Source organism: Balearica regulorum, chromosome 2, assembly GCF_011004875.1.
Source record: "Balearica regulorum gibbericeps isolate bBalReg1 chromosome 2, bBalReg1.pri, whole genome shotgun sequence".
Taxonomy (NCBI): Eukaryota; Metazoa; Chordata; class Aves; order Gruiformes; family Gruidae; genus Balearica; species Balearica regulorum.
This window is the reverse complement of record NC_046185.1, coordinates 137,770,802-137,789,589: the sequence shown is the minus strand read 5'-3', so window position 1 is coordinate 137,789,589 and position 18,788 is coordinate 137,770,802. Positions and strand designations below refer to the sequence as shown.

The following is an 18,788-nucleotide window of genomic DNA, read 5'->3' as shown; positions in this document are numbered from 1 at the left end:
TCATCCCTTTGCTTAACTTCCCCTAGAAGACAGGAGAAGCCTTCTGTGATACAGCATATGAAGTTTGTTGGAAGTCCCTGGTTTTGCAGAGTGGTGAGTGGTATCTGTCTTTTCTGTTCACTGCATCTCTTTGGGGTCCTTATTCATCACTGTGCATATGGATCTGTAGGTGCTTTGGATCAGTGAGTTTTATGTTTCTAGGATACAAAAATGTGCATGGAAAACCAGTAGTAACAAAGCTGGTAGAGGTGGGATGTGTGAAAATACACAGAGTTTTTGTTTTGGTGAAATTATTGGAGAATCATAGAATTGCCTTGCTTTAGCAGCTTCCTCTGGATGCAAAACTTTGGGTTTAGAAAAACAAATGGGGCTGGAGAAAACAGGTGGAGGATTCAGAGGTAAGGAGGAAGTGGGTAGTCATGTGACTAGTAAAGTAGTGGTGTGTGTTATCCAGCATATGAAAAGGAGAAGAGTTGCCCTTTTGACACCATCTCTACAAAAGGTTGCATGGCTTTGGGACTTCTTGGCAATAGAGGTGAAATTTGAATTTTGCTGTCTCCAGGCTGTGGGACTGACCTTGCCATGGGGAGGGAGGAGTGCTAGAAAGAGGGAGAGGGGCAGAGAAGGGCACGCAGCTCCACAGGGCTGAACCTTTCTGCTCCTGACACTTGTGGAGGGGCAAGTGCATGCATACCCTTTTCATGATGGCAGGAGCAATGCAAAGGCTAGGTTATTACAGTTTTGCACAGACTAGAAAAGCAGAAGTGCCTTTGCTATTCATTCACGCATCTGATTGCTGACCTTGACATCTCCATATTTTACCTGTACCTAAAGGCAGCCTGGCAAGTCTGCCAGCATTTTTGTTTAGTTGCAAAACAAGAAAAGGCTGCTTTAAGTGTATGTATTATCAGCTGTCATTTTTTCTCCCCGATTTATTAAATGATCAGATAAACACAGCCGCTAGTTGTGGTGGGACAGCTGGCTTGCCTGTAGACTGTTATGTGGGTGTGTGTCCCACTTGATGGAAAGCCAGAGCCACTTTAGAGGACAAAAGCAGAATGCCCACTCAAGCCCACCCAAGCCTGCTCATCTCCTTCCAGGCTGTGCTTCAATGTTTGGATAGCCTGAGAATAATTTGTGGAGTAGGGACTGTGAGTTTTGGCTCCTTCCTGGAGGCTTCCCTGCAGCGGGGCCTTGATGCAGCCGGGAGTGCTCCAGCCACTGGGGTCCTGGACTGGAAGGAAAGCACAGCACAGCTGAGCATGGCTTGGGGACCAAAATCATCTGAAAAAGAGAGGACAGAAATGTGACCTTCCAACAGTTTCTGGGAACTTACTTAATCTCCAGTAAGCTGCCTACCCGAAACCTTGTTCAGAAACAGTTTTGCTGGTGAGGACACATTTCCATTTGCCCTTATCCTTCAAAACATTCTGTCCTCAGAATAAGCACAAAGAGGTGAAAGTTGTAAGGTTATAGCTTTTCTTTAGGTTTCCTAAGCATTGAATATTAAAAGAAGTAAGAAAAATGGTTTGTATTGTCTTGGGGCCTGTTGCAATAGCCTTACAGTCTGTGTCTTTCTTCCGGATTTTGCAGGACATCCAGGGATCTCTTTAAGGCCGCTGTTACAGATATAGTGTAAGGAAGGTAACAGAGTCTGCGAGTGTCTTTAAGATCAGTGAGAGACAGAACAGAGGTAATGTAGTATCTACCTCATGCACAGAGCTAAATACTTTACTGCCTATTAGGGCATTAGTGCTGCTCCAGTGGTCTTTCACCCTGCCCAGAGGCATCCTTGGGTATATGAAAGGGCCTCCCTCTCCTTCTGGGCAAAAAGGTGAAGCTTGAGTGGCCCTGGCTGATGAGATGGCCCACGGCAGGACATAACACCTGGGCACATATTAGGACAGTAATGGGGCAGCTCTAATTAATGTTGTGGCGTGGGTGGGCCCAGGAATGTGGAGAAACATGAAAATGCAGCAGGAAGGATGGACACTGCAGTTGCAACATTTCCCTGATTTGAGGTACGTTTTGTCACTCCTGCTTGTACGAAGTGAGGTGAGTGTGCATCCAGCGCTGCCCAGCTAACACCAAATCCCTGCTGTGCTGCACTGCATGTGCACAGGTTTAGTCTCCCCTCAAGGATGTACTGCTTCATGAGACAAGAATAAAAATGTGAAGGAGAGGAGGTATTTGTGTTGCTACTTAGTGATGGGTATTTCAGCCAAAATAAAAATCAGAGCTCCTGTTCCTACAGGCTAGTATGTACGTGTAGATTCCTGAACATGCATGCTTTCGGCTTCAGATAGGCTTTCTCTAGGGTTAGAAGTTTGCTTCTTCAGGTTACTTTGCAGAACTGAAAGAGGGAATCAAGAAGCAATAGTTCTTCATCTAAGCACAGGTACAAAGTAATACTGATGTACAAGTACACATTTATCTTCAATGAATGTACTAGGTTATAGAGACAGAGGCAGCCAGATTGCAAGTAACAATCAATAGAAGTTCTGTTGTGTATGTGTGTGTGTGCTAGGTTTTTCCTTTTTCTTTTTGCCAGGGATTACAGACTCTGAGAAGAAAAAAATCCATCATCAGGCCATTATGTTCACTCTCCACCAAGAGGAGCAACAATTTTTACTTAAAAGTCAAACAAAATTTTCTGCAAGCCTTGATTTGCCTTTCTCCCAGCAACAAACTATAGTGCAGCAACCCAAAGCCAAAACAGATGTATGGCTAAAGCAGCCTCCTGATTTTAGCTACCAGCTCTATAGATCATCCAACCCTTGTCAGAAGCCACAGGGAAAGGGAAAAGGGGAACCGAAGCTAAAAATGACCTCTGAGCCCATAGTCATGCAACAGCTTTCCAGGCTTAGGTCCAGGTTGCTCCTTCCTCTCAGAAAAGAAAAGGGACTTGCCTCAGCTTGTCACTCGCTTTCCACGGATCGGCTCTTATGAGGCCAAAATACTGTTTGTGAAGAATGGCAAACATAAGACCGGTGTATATGAAGACCCCAAACCGCATGACTACAGACAGGTAAAGTGTCTGGCTCCCACACTTTTATAAAGCAAACAAGCTGAAAAAAAGAGAGGATGCTTGGGGATCAGTAAATGAAGCCACTAGATGTCAGTCTCACTAGCCAAAAAAAAAAAAAAAGAAAACCCAGTAGTTAGTACCACAGTTGGGCTCTAACTTTAATAGATATCTCTGTTTACTTGCCAAATGGACTTCCAGAGGAAAAGCTGATGAATACAGGTTTGGAGCTCTATGTTTTTAATGTGCTTTGCAGCTGACAAGATGGTTTTCATTTTGGCAGAGCAGATTGAAGTATGGACATCAGGGCTAATCAGTTTATCTTTACCTTGCTCTCTGTGACATGTGTGCCTGTACTTTCTACTTTCCCCATATGTCTGCCTGTAGTTTGTACTTTCCCCAGTAGGTAGCAGTTGAATTGCTTGACTAGCTGGATGGAAGGATTTTATGGTAATGTTTCCATTTAGCAGCCTTGAGACCAGCATGTCATTGTGCTAGCTGTTGCGCATAACATACAGCAAGAAACTGTCTTTTTTTTTTTCCCTTTCACAACAATTGAAAATCAAATTATGTACAGAAAAGTTGCAAGGAAAATTAAAAAATCCAAGATACAACTTGGATTGGTGTATCCCTTCAAAATGAGTGTGTTTAAAACAGCTAAGGAAGAGAACCCTTCAATACAAATGGACTTTATTCCAATCTTTTGAAGATATTTTTCTCTTTTTAGAGAGTTTGGGGTTTTTTTGGGGGGTGGGGGTGGGGATGGTGTTTGGTAAGATCTTTTAAAGTTAGATGCCATAAAAACAGAGAGAAGAATCTTTTATTAAGATTCAGTATTCTATTCATATTCAATTAAATTTTAATTACAAACCTTCCTAGCTCCTCTCCTCTGAGCCCCTCAAAGAATCTTGCTCAAAGAACAATTCAGCAAACTTACTATTTCTAAAATAAGAAACAAAACCGAGACAGTAAGCTTCTGTTCTCCAAAGCAAACATTTATAGCTGGACATGTAGTTTTTTGAAGAACCACATAAATGGCATATAGGCAATGTTCATTTCCATGGAAAACAAGAAATATTTTTTTCCTCCTTCTGTCTTCATGAGAATATAAACCATGTCTTCATTTATTTGCCAAGCTGCTATAGCAGTAATTTAACTTCCCTGTTTTTGAGTTTACCTAAGGTAATTAAAAGCAAACCTCTAGTTAGCTATTACAGCCAACAGAAATTTGTCCAGTAATATTCTGTCTTGAGGAAAATTTGCTTTATTTGAAGATGATCAAGTTTCTATAATAGTAATTAAATGCCAATTTCTCGTAAAACCTGCTAAACAAAACCTTTCTTTTTAAGTAAATATCCCTTATTTTTTCTCACGTGTTGACCAGTAATGTAAATTTGCAAAACCTGTGGAAGGGAAAAAAGCACATGCTTTTCCTGCAACTTTAATGTTGTGCTTTCCAAGGTCATAACTTCAGAGGGCCTGACTATAGCAAGATAATCTATAACATCCGTATCTTAGGAGAATTTCTCAAGTTTTCAGAACCTTTACTATTCCATATCAGGAGAAAACTAACGCTTTAATAATTTGACTGGCTCCAAAAGCTAATTCCAGAAAGTCCAATAACTACATGACCAAGGTATTTAGCTATGAGCGTGAAATCAAATTTCAGGTCCTTCTTACAAATCAGGTGCTTTGTTTGGAGATTTCAGTGTCACCAGTCAGTGCTCTAAACTTAGTACTAATGGTTTTCTTTGGTGAAATTCTACCTGAGTGAAATGAGTAAGTATAAGTCAGCATGTCTGAAAAGAAATAAGGAAAAAGCAAAAAAACAAGTTGCAACCAAAAATTCCTGCTTAAGTTCCTGATAACAACAAAACATTCTCAGACTCTCCTCAGGACTTGGTACAGAGGTAGAGGGGATCTCCTCTGTGAGGTCTGGAGGAATATAATGCATATTGTCTGATTGCTTTGACATATCATTAACTTTTCAGCCAACTGAAACTTCAGACTACTTGGTTCTAGCAGGCTGTAGACTGTACAGTGATGCAAATTCAGTGGAACTAAGGACTTGCCTTTACAGGGAATTTTACTCTTTTGTTTTTTCTTTTTTACATCTCCATTAAAATGTCCGCTGGGGAGAACCCTTTATGATATATTGTCAGGAGTTTAAAAGGAAGTGAGAAATCTCAGTGCAAGATCTCTAAATGGAAAATGTACCTGAGAACTAGCTATGCTCGTCCAAAATTCTTAAGTATAGACTTGATCTTATACATACAAAAAGAGGCAGTTTCTTTGTTCACTTAGATGGGGAGTCCCTTTTTCACCATTCAGGCCAATGGGAAATGCTTCATTAAATGGAAATCAGAACTCAGAAAAAAATTAGAGAAAGGGGTGTATTAAGAGAAAGGCAACAAGGAAGATATATAAATTACTAGTGTACAGTGTTTCCTTCTCTTTGTGGCATTCTCTCCTATACACTTCTGATGTGCATCACGCCCATCTATCTGCAGTTAAACATTCATTACCATCAAGTTTTCAACATGTAAGTTCACACACTATTTATGTTCCCTCCTTGATTTCACAGGGTACTCATCCTGCTGCCTAACCCCACCATTTTCATTTTATCTTATTCAGTTAATCAAAGAAACATATCTTCCTCTTCATGCAGATGATACTGATACCTCCAGAACATCATGGTTATCGATATTCTACCTTGTAACTCGCAAGAAATCAACTGTTTTATGATATCCATTTCAACCTGTGAAGATAAGGGAAAATTGTCAATCAAATCTGCATACCTAGCAATGTAGTCTAACATAAGTGATGTACATGAAGAAGCTAATTGTTTTTCAAGAATGGGCTGATGGAACAAACTCACCCTTTTGAGATACCTCATCTTGGAAAGATTTTTAAGACCAATGTGCTGGTGTCATATCTTGTCCTACACTTATCTGACTCTGCAAAATGTGGTTTGGTGAAGAGCAGCACTAACAGCAGCCAAACTCACAATTTCCTCTTGCAACTGGCAGAAAACATTACCAGTTATTTAAAATCCTATCCCCTTTGAATGCAAAATCACTTTTGTTTAAAAAAAAAAAAAAATAGAATACCTATCTAAAAAATGATATATTCTTGATGTTAAATATCCCCCTTGTTTCAGCTTTCCTTTCAGCCCTCTCCTAAGTTCTCCCGCAACAGAAAGTGCTTAAGCTCATTGTAATACAGATGACTCTAGGGTATGTTAATGATTAATTAAATTCACTGGAAAGGTTTGAAAAATAATGCAAATAACTTCATGCAAATAACTCCAAAGCATGCAACATACTTATTCCAAGAAATTGCATCCCCTGTGTTTTTAGTATCACAGCTCCTTTCTTTAGAAGGGTGTTCCATTTCTGTTATTATTCCTCATCTGTATTCTAATAGAAGGTCACTGGACTCATTTGAAATCTGGACCATGGTGATAGGAGTTGTGTAAATAGACAACTTCAGGGTAATGGAAAACTGTAATTCTTGTCAGCTCAACAGCTTGACTTGTTAACAAGTTAATTAACAGTTAATCAAATCTCCTAAATCCTGCATTTTTTAACAGAAATGTTACAGGTTTATTTTTTACCTTACCTAAATCCATCATGTAAAGTTTATTCTTCGGTTAACTTCAGTGTTCTTGATTCTAGGCATGATGGCTTATCTGATGTTACAATGTATTTTCCTTTTCAAGTACAGTATGAAGCTAATTTACCAAATCTTGTGACAAGTTACTCCAGAGATCCTTTAAACCTGAAATTAAAATCACAACATTTAAACACAGGTAAGTCCTTGACAAAATGCCACATACATTGTGTTAAAGACATCAGAATCAGTATGTAAGAGCGTAGAACCCCTCTACTGCCATGTGGCTGGCTGAACTGGCCTCAGATGGAGCTTGGCAACCGAACAGCAATGTTTTCGCCTAAGTTTCAGTATCAGAGAAAGACTGCTTCCTAGCTCTAAATAACAGACTCAGATCACAGAAAATACACTAGTTCACTCATGCAAAGACACTCAGTTTTAAGATTACCTGATAAAAGCAGGATTATTAGCTCAAAAATCTGCTTGCCAATGTAGATTTGCTGATAAGACTGCACTTTCAACCTTGTAATGGTGGTTTATTCCCAGGCAACTGAATCAAGTCCAATGTCTGCTGTCCTTGTTGTAGACACAATAGTCTATGTCTGCGTTCATACTGTCGTAGATAGTCCATACTGGGATGTCTGCCTTTTAGTGTCGTTTCTATAGCTTTATCTCTTTATATCTTATATTAAGGATGACTTAGTTGAAAATAATTAACTACACATTAGTTAAAGTACACACATGTACATACAACCCACTACTTTCTTTGTACATTCACAGCAAGGCCACAGACAGAATATTTTTTTTGCTTATGATCTCTACCATCTAAGTCTGGGTGCTCCTTTTTTGGAATCCTATCTGATTAACAATAAATATAGCTTTTCAAATCCTAGAATCCAGTTTGTCCTATAGCTTATAAACACTGTTTGCTTACTGTTTTCAGATCCTGGACTTGAACCACTGAAAGGAAAGCAAAAGGATTCTAATAGATTTCTTACATACAAACCCTGTGAAAGCAAATGGGATCCACGACTGCTACTACCAAAGAATCCCTGGCCACCTAAATCTGCTTCATTTACAGTAAAACAGATTAAAAGACAACTTCCTGCTTTCCTCTGCATCAAAAGTTTTTTTATAATAGTAGTACTAGTAATAACTATTATTATTATTGTTGTTGTTGTTGCTACTGTTGTTGTTATTACTTCTGAATTCCATTGATTTCAGAGTGGTTTGGATCATGCAATAGCTGAACTTGAGGGGGCAGCTGGCATGGCCTATGGGAAGTGTCACTGTACTGCAGATCTGGGGACATGGACCACCAATTTCCTTTAGCTTTTCAAGAATATAATTCTGTTTCCAGTTCTTGTTGACTTTGATGTAGTCTGGAAAGATAATCTTTTGTGGAACACATTTTTATTTCAGCCTGTAGGGAAATTATACAGCATTGCACGTGGCAATTCATTTGTAGGAATTGAGATGTCCATATTAAACCATCCAGTCACAGACTGTTTGCAGGTACTGGGTGGATGCTTTGATGGTTTATATGTATATACCAAACACTTTAATGTAGAGATCTCCAAAAAGAGAATGTCTCTATTTTCATTATAAAACAGCTCCCATTAACATTACTGAAGATTAACAAATAGTGGGTTGAGGGGAAAATAAATTGTTTAGGGAACTGATGACATTCTGATTTGTGAACATAACTACTGAATAGTGGCAAGTCAATATGCACATTTGTAAACCACATGAATTGGCTGAACACAAATGCCTCTAGGCATTTCAACATGTTGTGCTCTGATTCAAGTCTGAAACATGCCTGAGAATGAGTTCTTTGATTAACCTGTCAGAGATCGTTCTCATGGCAGACAGTCCTGTTTCATTTTATAGCTCTGATGTACCTCTACTTTTCTGCTCTCAGAGGCACAGACGGCGGCGTGGTGCTCACACTGCATTCTTGGATCGTGTGGAGGAAAAGCTGTGCCGGCTGCAGCAGGGAGAGGCAGGCAGAGATGTGAGTGTTCATTCTGCTAGAGTAGGGACACAGGGTCTAGTCGCATCCAGAGGGCAAACATGATTTAGCTCTCCTGTGGTCTTAGATAAGAAAGGATTGATGTGTGCTGGCAGAAGCCATAATTCCATTGGTTTGGGAGGGTCAGGAGGACACTGACACCCAATTAAACTGAATAGGCCCAAGACTTTCTTTGAGTCCAGAGCAAAAAGTGCAGATAGCTTGGCTGGCCTTTCTCATGCTTGCTTGTACTGGTGAAAGCTTACCACCAAGTGACATCCTTGCAGCATCCAGATGACCCTGGCTTACATGGGCTCAGTGTGTCCATGCAGGCAATGAAGCATTGTCTCAGAGTCTGAGTTGCAGTGTTGATAATCTGAGTGAGATGAAGCCATGAAAATGTGCTGGTCGCAACATTGACCTTTGCTGGAATAGCTTGTGCTTCTTGGAAAAATACACTTGTCTGAGAAGAGTCCTCTGCTCCTATAGCCACACTTCTGCTTGTCAAATCTCTTAAATGGTGGGCGGCTTCCTAAGGCAGGTGGAAGGTAGGACTGCTTTTTAATGTGTTAGGAGACACTTAGATTCCAACACACCTCTCCTTCAATATTCCTGGGCTGCTGACTCTTTACAGTGCCTTACAACACAGTACCCATGCCTGGCTGCCAGAGTCCCAGGAGGAAGAGAAAAATGTCCATGAAATACACCATTTTCTGCTTCTGTCTTGTCTAGAACAAGCTTCTCATGGGGGAAAATCTTGATCTTCTCACTGGTGAAACCAGTTTGCCGTAAAACTGCATTTTCTCCTATAGTGTTTGATACTAGCCTGATGTGACCATATAGGGTGATGACTGTATTTAAATGACGATGTCTTTCCTTTCACAGGAACCCCAGCCTAAACAGCATGGTGCTGAGGAGAAAGCAATGTGGTAGGGACTCCACACCATTATCCATGCTAACGTACCAAACTTCTGTTCCCAAGAAGCGTGTTCATCTGCACACATTATGGAAGACACTAGTGGTCCTGAGCTGTGTCTTGCATCTATCCTGTGAGGTCAGATACGAGCTCTCTGAGAACTCTATCCCACTGTAACAAAGCAGGCCTAGGTCCTTCGAGCAATACAAAACCTGGAACAGAGAGCCCCCTTTATCAATGATGTTCAAATATTTTAGCAAAATATCTGTTTTTTACTGTAAATACCAGCAGGGAACAGAAACATACTAAATGCACTTCTTCTGTTTTAGTAGTGAGTATTTGACCTCTTTCCCTTAGGTCCTGATTTGTGAAATAACATGGAAGGTAGCATTATTATTTCTTTTTACTTAACAAATTCCTCTCTATATATATATCTCCATATTGCTAAAAATTACTTACCGACTCTTCCAATTAATTAATTATTTTCCCTAAACAGTCCCTCAGTTATCTGGAGGTAAAATAAATGGCACAGCCCATCACACTCCTGAGAACTAGAGAGGCTGTGTGCCATGATGAGCTTACTTTGGAAACTCCTTGTCCTCTCCACCCAAGAGCTGGTGGTGATCAGCAGGCTGTGCCAAAATCAACCCTCTCATGCTTCCTCTTTCCTTGATAAGAACAGCTGCTTTGCTCTTGGCTCTAGTTACAATGGGCTTGACTGCTGAAAGCTCAATACAGTCAGGTAGTTTCAATTCCTTTTATAAACAGTGTGGGGGGGTATTGAGTGTAACAGGGGGAAGCACTTTTTAGTCATAAGTCTGCATTGCCGAGGGCTTTGGAGGCATATCCAGAGCTAGATTTGGATTCAAATCTCTAGATTTAAACTGTAAGTAAGCTGCATAGTAAATGCACCCCAGATAGTGATTTAGCATAAGAAAATTGCATATTGGATTGTTTTTGCCTTTCCAAAAGACAGTGAGCTACACCCCACTATGGAAAGCTTGGGACACTAGTAAGAATCTGTTAAGCAATGATCGCATAGCTCTGTGTGCACTGTTGTGGAGTTTGGCGTTTCTCCAGGATTTCCCAGACGCAATGCTTAGTGAAAAGAAAAATTGTGTAAGAAGTTAACACTAAAAAAGGGCGTATTTTTTGTTAAAAGAGACCTTCCTACCAGTCAGGAAGCAATTGCTTGTTTCAAATTTGGGGTTCCCCAAATTTGGGTTTGGAAAGAAAAAAGTTCCCCGTCTGCCTGGAAATTCCCAGTTTTCTGAATGCCAGGCAAACCCAGCCCAGCAAATGGTACTTTCTCTGTGCATGGCAAATGAAAGACTTAGGACAAATTCCATTTCAGAGGTTGCTAGGTTCTAGACCTTTTGTGGATAGACATAATCATAATAAAATAGCATTGTATCTATGCTAATATGGATGATAAAATTTTAGCTGGGCCTCCTCATTGTAATAGGAGCGGCAGTGTAAAGAAGTGATACATGTAGCTGTCCTTCGAAGGAATGCTATTGGCTTTTTATATAGATTGGAAAAAAGAAGCACAGAGCAGGCAAATGAATTGGCCCAAAAGTATGAGGGAGCGTCGGTTTCAGGCAAACTCTCACAGGTAAACTTGATCTCTTATAACACATGCGGAGGCAGTTCCAGTGTTCCTGAGGAAAAGAGCAATGAACTTGTCTATAATCTCTGTGCATGACCCCTCATCTTTAAAAATTTAGATGACAGAGGTATGTCTTCATTCAGACCCACAAGATGGGGGTAGCCCCTTGTGCTTGCTTGCAGTGGGAAGTGAGACACACAGGCGTGTTACAGACACTCATTTCCTGGCTTAGGCAACTCCACTCTTTCAGTAGAGAAGCCAGGAAAAAAATGTGGGGCTGCTTTGCAGTGAGGAGAGTGCAAGCTGCCAAAGTCTCAGGGGTGCTAAAAGGCTATTAAGGAAACTATGGTACCTGCAATAAATCTGTGCATGGATAATGCAGTAAGAGGTATCCTAAGAATCTAAACTGAGACTTGGGAACCTAAGAGTTCCTTGAAAATGCTGGCTCAGTTTGTTCACCTACTTTGATGTAATTATTACATATACTACATACCTTTACCATATGCAATATGTATAAGAAAAAAACTGTTCCTGTTAAGAACCCTATGAAGCATACTGTTTTCTTTTTCTCCAACACCACATCCTTGCTAGGAAGCAGCTTAATCAGCATTACTGCTACTGACAGGACAGGTATCTTGCTTTCAAATTCCTACAGGGGTGTGACACCCAGCTGTATCTTTTGTGAAAGGCAGAGGTAGTGCCTCCAGGCAGCTGGGCAGCTAGAAGCCCCCTTTACCCTGCCAGGCTTACCAGTACAATGCAGTGGTTTGGTCTGAAGGAGGTGGCAATGCTGCCGCACAAAGTGGAGATTTAGGTGCTCTCCAGAGAGCAGTTGTCCCCGCTGCAATGTCAACTTGGTGCACTCCAGCATCCAGCAAAGCCCAGGAGAGGTGCAGCATCACTAGCCTATTGCTGTGTCTCTGCACACCATTTCTCGTTGCGATGGTTCATAGGCACAGAGGGAAAAAGTGCTCACCTGAGCTGAGTACTGTGGCAGCTCTTCACACTGGCCCCAGCTTAGCATCGCCTTGTCCCTCTGTTGCACATCCGAGTTCTACCAGAGCCCAAAAGGTCATGAGATTCCTCCTCAGAGATATTTGCCATTCAGGCTGATCTCCATCTCCTGACATGCTTCACAAAACTCTTAAACCTCAAAGAAAGTGGAGTATAGTTTTTGTATCAAGGACTGGCTGAAGTGGTGTTCTCATGCCTCATCAGTTGGAGATCATGCAAAATCTCTTCATCCTTTTTACTTTTGCATTCTCATTTTTGGGGGTGCAAATGCACTGTAAATCTTGCTGACAGCTATGTCAGCCATTTAGGCAAAGAATCAACTGCGGCATGGATATCTCTTAGCCCAGTGTACAAGAAATGGCTGGTATCCCTTACTGAAAATGTCGCTGATCTAAAATCTGTTCCAGTCAGTCAGTGTTTTTCCATTGACTTTGCTGTATTTTGGAACAGGCTTAGGGAGGTGAACTATTTTGTTTTAGGCAGCACTATTGGATTGTTCCTTTAGAATCACTTTATAAAAACCTCTACAGCTTATATAAATGCAGAGAATGAATTTGGATGCATTCTGAAATACTAAAAGGAAGAAGCAGGTTTACAGGTTAACTGTAAATACTGTGATTTCATAAATGACCAGAAGAAGCAAATGTGTATATGAACATATAAAAATATGTTCAAATCTGCCACCCACACATACTGACTCTATAAAAGACAAATCAGTAGATTCGGTAAGTTGTTAATACTAATGTTTTGTGTATGTATAGAACTTACCTTATGCATCATTATAAAACAGACAGAAAGATTTCAAGGTCTCTGTTCAGGACATCCTCCACTCCCCCTATCCCCCCATATACTTCAAATTCAGTGTTATCTCTAACTTGTACTTTGGGCTAGATTTACCCATGTGTCCTGTGATTTCTTGAACCGAAATCCTACTCACGTTAATGATTACCATGCAGATTAAAATCAGTGTTTGAATTATATACAAGACTCCTAATCTAATCTCTGACAACATTTCTATAACTTTGTTTATATTTTATTTGCCATGAATTTATGCCCAAGTTCAACTAAAAGACACCTCTCTATATCCTCCCTCCATCACAAACCCGTACATTTGAAAAATTAAGCACATACACATGGGGTACTCAGGTGGTCAGCAAATTTTAGGTACTGGAAATGGTCCTGGGATCTTACTGGTCATGCTAGAAGTGTTAATATCCTTGTCACACTAAGCTGTTGAAATATCAAATTTTACGCTTTTCCTGTGGAACAAAATGATAAAAAGCATGAAGCAATATACGTGACTAACAGTAGACTAACCATCTAAAGTTTAAAGAATTATTATTAATTTACTAAGATCTTTCTAAGGCCTGATGTACAAAAGTTAGTAAACATAGCAGATTTGTTTGCAATAAAAAAAATCTCATATTGACCACAATTAACATACTGGAAAAAATGTAAAGAATAATTTTCTGCCAGATACTTCTCTGCTCCATTAAACATTGCTCTGAATATTGCATTAAATATTATCATGTTAAAGTGATAGCAGTAGGATAATTTTATTACCTTAATAACACCATTATAGTTAGCTAACATCATACAGACATGTGCTGTTTAGTTCATATAAGGAAGAAAAATATTAATTTGTTTTAAACAAGGGAATGTTTCTAAAAAGACACTAACTGCATCCAAAAAGACACATAGGAGAGCTGTGCAATACTAAATAAAGGAGTGAAGCCTAAATAAAAAACGTTCTGGGATGCCTCTTTTCATTTAGATAAGACTAATACCCTCTTTTACTCCGTCCCCAACCACTTCACCACGTAGGGAGAGGGTCTCGGAGGAGGCAGCGGGATGTGCGTAGCCGGAAAGGCTGCTGGTGCTGCAGGACGCCTGTACATGGTTCTTTTAATAAAGAGCCAGTTTACTTTGAGTACCATGGGATTTCCTCAAGTTGCAAACCAACAGGCAGTGCATGAAACACACAAGGTCTTTTCTGTAACTGTTTAAAACTTAAAGCTTTATAAACATTGAAGTGCTATTTTTCCTCCACAGAGGCCTGTTCTTAGTTGGAAAAATAAAACAAGGAAGCGCCTGTCGTGTATGTTGTACTAAAATTATTCTTAGCACAATAAACTTATCTGTAATAGTATGTTCCTCAGCTGACTCATCTTTTACTTTGTAACGAGAAATAGTTAATTTTCACTTGCTTCCTACATAGTTGAAGAAGATAGGAGCTAAGTAGCAGTGACATTCCTTGAATGTTCATCTCAAGAGATGGATAGGAAAACAGCAAGCACCTGGCAGCCAGTGGAAAGTCAAACCACGGAGCCATAAACAGATGTGTTCCTGTACGTGTTTTCCTGAGAGAATAATCGCTCCTGTTGATGGTTATGTACCTTTGAAAATAAATAGCAAACAGTGTTACTAGTGAAAATAACTAGGAATGGATAAAGTCAAAGGATACCAAACGGATTTTTCTTTTCCCAACAGAGGAAATTTTCTGGCCTTTTGGAAAAGGCAAGGAAGGAAAAGGAATATCTTGGCCTAGTGTATTTTAAGATAGTGTATCAATATGCACCCTTCCCTCTAATCATGTCACTAAAAGTTGGCTGGCATGCCCTGGGTGAAACATGAGCCCAAGCATACAGGGGCTGTGTAATCACATAATGTTGGCTACCTTGCACTGAGTAAGGAAAAAGTTTCTCTTCAGACCAGGAAGAGTTGGCAAAGCCTTAAGTGACTTCCAGATCTGGAATTTCAAGCACACAGTCCATGCGCATAGCGCTGCATTACTGTGTCGCTGTGTCATTGAAGAGCACAAAATTTATCAAATTTATTTATTGACTTTATTGATCTGTTTGAGGTTTTTATTTTTTTTATGTTTTTATGTATGTATTTCTAGCACCACACAGTTTATCACAGTTTCACAACACTGTAGGTCTCATATGAGTGAGTATCCCCCAGTCTTTTGTGGCACTGTTCAGGATTTTATTTTTAAAAGTAGAAATTTGAGAAATGTACTTCCAGAAGTCATATATGTATGAAGCAAGGAAGGGGAATGGTTGGGATAGAGATAACATTTGTGTTTGGCTCCTAGACAGATCTAGTGAAGAAGGCTCAGGAGCAAAGCTTGGAAACAAGGGACAGGAGAGTGCCAGAGACCTCAGACCATTGCAGCAGGATGGTGGGACGGCACGTACCTTAGCAGGATAAACTGGAGACCCAGGGAAAAGAGGTACCTAAACTACTGGTTTGGGGGAGAAGCTAAAAGGTACTTTGTAGCTGTTCAACTGTTTTATTCTGGAAGGAGTGAATGCTGTAGTTCTGTTTGGGAGCACCAGCATATACAGTATTATTGACATGAAGGAAATGAGGGGATGATAAATATTGGAAACACCAGCTCTTTTTTTTACAATTAGAGGACTCATTTATTCTGGGAACTATACCTAATGCTACCTAGGATTGAGAGTGTGTAAATAATCTGCGCACTTCACTGTCTCACATCAATTATGTATTTTACCTCACACTTTATTTTATCTGGTATCTGCCCTTTGTCAGTGGACAATGAAATTGGAGGACAAGTCAGGAGAGCAGGGTCTGTAAAGATAATACACTTGTGTCCATGAGGATATGCCTTCTCTAGAATAATAAGCTCCTTAAAACAAGACATTAAGAAAATATATTGATTCCCATAAGATTAATTTTTGCCTTGGAGTCTAGGGCTGGAGGAGTTGCATGCTTTGCTAATCTGACTTGAGTTGATATGAAATGGGTGTTCTCCAGACTTTCTCATGGAAAAAACTTGTTCCTGATGAGTGGCAAAAAGACCGTAACAAAATACTGCTCCGTGTCTTTCCTTGTCACTTAGAATTATAAAATCAACTTTGAAATAAATGTTATGTTGACAGTACAATTTTTAATATTGAGGCACCTCCATGATTTCTATGCATAGTGCTAATCATAAAAGAGACAGATAGGGTCCTTTTCCAGGAAGTATGTTTCAGACTCTTGAAACAGGAATCAGTCCCAAACTTTGATTTAAAATAGATCTTTCTGTAGACCTCTTGAGCAACATCAAGACCCCATCTTGAACATGCGCTACCAAAAAGATAACTATTTTAGAAGTTGCCTCCAGCAGGTTTGCAGATCTCAGCAGCTTTTTAGCGAATGCTTTCAATATTTCAGAGAAAAGGAAGAAGTTAATTATATAAATCTGGTTACCCTGATGTAGAAACAAATTTATGGATGTCTTTGTTCTCCTTCAGATAGTTTTGCTTTTAGATCTGCTAAACTCAATCGGCACATCCCCAATAAATGTTAGTGATCTTAGAAACTACTCACTTAATTTGGGAAGGCTGATCAAGGAAACTGTCCTGCCCTCTTCAAACTGAAGCAATGCTGAGTATGAATTTTAAGATGGTGTGACAGGCCTCTTGTTAGTGATCTTAGTGTTTTGTGCTGGTATAATTAAACTTTGCTAATACATAAAAGCTGACATACAATAATAAAATTCATAATTCTCAAATGTGTTATTCTCGGAGAGTATGAAACCACCTTAGCCTTTCATTAGTAGAAGTGTAACAATACACTTGTGCCTTAAAAAAACAAGTGGGAGGCATAAATACTCTCCTGTATGAACTTGGTAAAAACTGCATGTTTTGAACAATCTAGAAAATGTTTATTTTCCCAGGTTGGTCTTTCAAACAGACTTTTTTCAGAAAGTCAGAAAACAGAACATCTTCCCCAACTTTCCCACATTTCCCTCCTTTTCTGTTTCAGATATTTGAGTGATTTAAGTTAGTGTCCAGGGTCAGTGAATTAAAAATTAAAAAAAATGTTAGAAGGTGTTTCAAATTTTATGTGAAGATAATGAATGTTTTGGAAAAAATAATTTCAATACATGGTTTCCAAATCCAGAATAAATTCATATGTGAGATTTGATAAAAAATGTAATTTTAAGTACTCAAGTAAGTTTCAAGTAAGAAATCAATACTTGCAGGTATCTATTAATGAGGAGCTACTCTGTATTTATAAGGCAGCCATACCACTACAGAGATCTGTGTTATTCTGAAAATGTAAAGAAGCTTAAATCCTAGTTTTATTCATTGTTAAATTCATCTTATAACTGTTTTGCGTGGAATAGAGAATCTGGCCTACACCATGGATATCTGCCACTGAAACCAGCTACAATGAATTAGTTTATTCCTTCTCTGAGAATTCAGAGGAACTGCTTGCTGTTGGGGGTAGGAGATGTGCATGCTTTGAGTACTCGGCTTTTCACGTATACTGTCTTTAAATGCATAAAGATATTTACATATTATCTTCATTCAAAAGAAAAAGCTATCTCAGTATAACTTTATTTCAAAATACACCTGTGATTAGAATCTTGGTAAAAATATACTTTCGTTAGGATCTTGGTTTAATGTCTCACAAAAATTGTTCCTTTTTATATTAAATTTAGTAACCCTCTCAGACAAAATAGTATCAAGGAATTAATAAGAAAACTTTTACCATTTGAAAAATGCAATGAAATATATTAAACTGCAATCCTACCTCAGTTTAGATAACTACCAGCAGTTTTGCTTTTTACCACTTTTTTACAGATTTGATTGTTTCCCCTTCTCCCTTTGTGAGTAGATGTCTAGAAGAGCCACTGGTTTATGCAGATGGAGAAGGCTGTCTTCCCTGGGTCCTCCCCACTCCCCTGCTTGCCATATCCAATACTTCAGGCACTCTTTCCACAGATTTAAGGATATCTTGTTGGAGAGTTGATCTATGAGATTAATGGATGTTGCATATTCAATTAATCGGTCCATAAGATACTGTGCTTTCTTCAAATTGTTGCTGATTTCTTGTGTTTGGGTAAACCTCTTTTCATTGGTTTTACTTAGATGTTTTTAACTTTAATTATTGCACTGATGGTAAATGGGAATGTGGTAGTTTTCTTGTCCCTCTTTTCCAAGTATTCAAAAATAACTTAAACTGTCGTCAAAACCTGTATGCTGCAACATACATATAAGAAACTTCAATTATCACTTCTTGACACTCAAAAGATCATTCTGAAAACAGTCAGGCCAAAAATACAGTATTTTCATATTCAAAATGGATAAACACCACTCTGACCCTTGCAGAATGTCAATCAATGCAGACAAATTCTGTAACTACCTCATACATAGCCCTTTTAGACTATGTATTTGAACTTTGGATAAGAAACAAATAAAGAAATCAGGGTTTGATTCCCTACTGCCTTCCACCTTCTGTAATGTAAAGTGATGTCACTTCATCTTTTGTAATGGAGAAAAAAGTCACCAATCATCTGACACATTGCCACTTCCACTTATGCAAAACTTCTTATGGAAGAGCTGGAGCAATCAGCTGGTACTGACTTGTGCCTTATGACAGGGCATAACCTTTAGTGCACCATGTGAAAGACACGAATGGAACCAGCCATTTTTCGTGGGGCATCTTGCTTCACAAAGCAGTGTGAAGCAGTTGAATCCCAGCAATACTGTAGAAATTGTAAAAAAAAGAGTGAAAGAGGTTTTGTAGCAATAATCAAAGTTATCAACTGATATCAAGTAGCCTTGTTTTAAATAAACTT

The 18,788-nt window shown here is 39.3% G+C and overlaps 1 protein-coding gene across 1 annotated transcript; it reads left to right on the top strand.

Annotated features, from left to right (window-relative positions):
• The first annotated feature begins 364 nt into the window (after positions 1 to 364).
• C2H7orf78 (chromosome 2 C7orf78 homolog) lies at positions 365 to 9,440 on the top strand. Its single transcript, XM_075747043.1, has 6 exons — positions 365 to 398; positions 2,892 to 3,028; positions 6,752 to 6,836; positions 7,581 to 7,717; positions 8,559 to 8,672; positions 9,381 to 9,440. The coding sequence occupies exons 1-6, from the start codon at positions 365 to 367 to the stop codon at positions 9,438 to 9,440; spliced, it is 567 nt and encodes a 188-aa protein (XP_075603158.1).
• Positions 9,441 to 18,788: the final 9,348 nt, after the last annotated feature.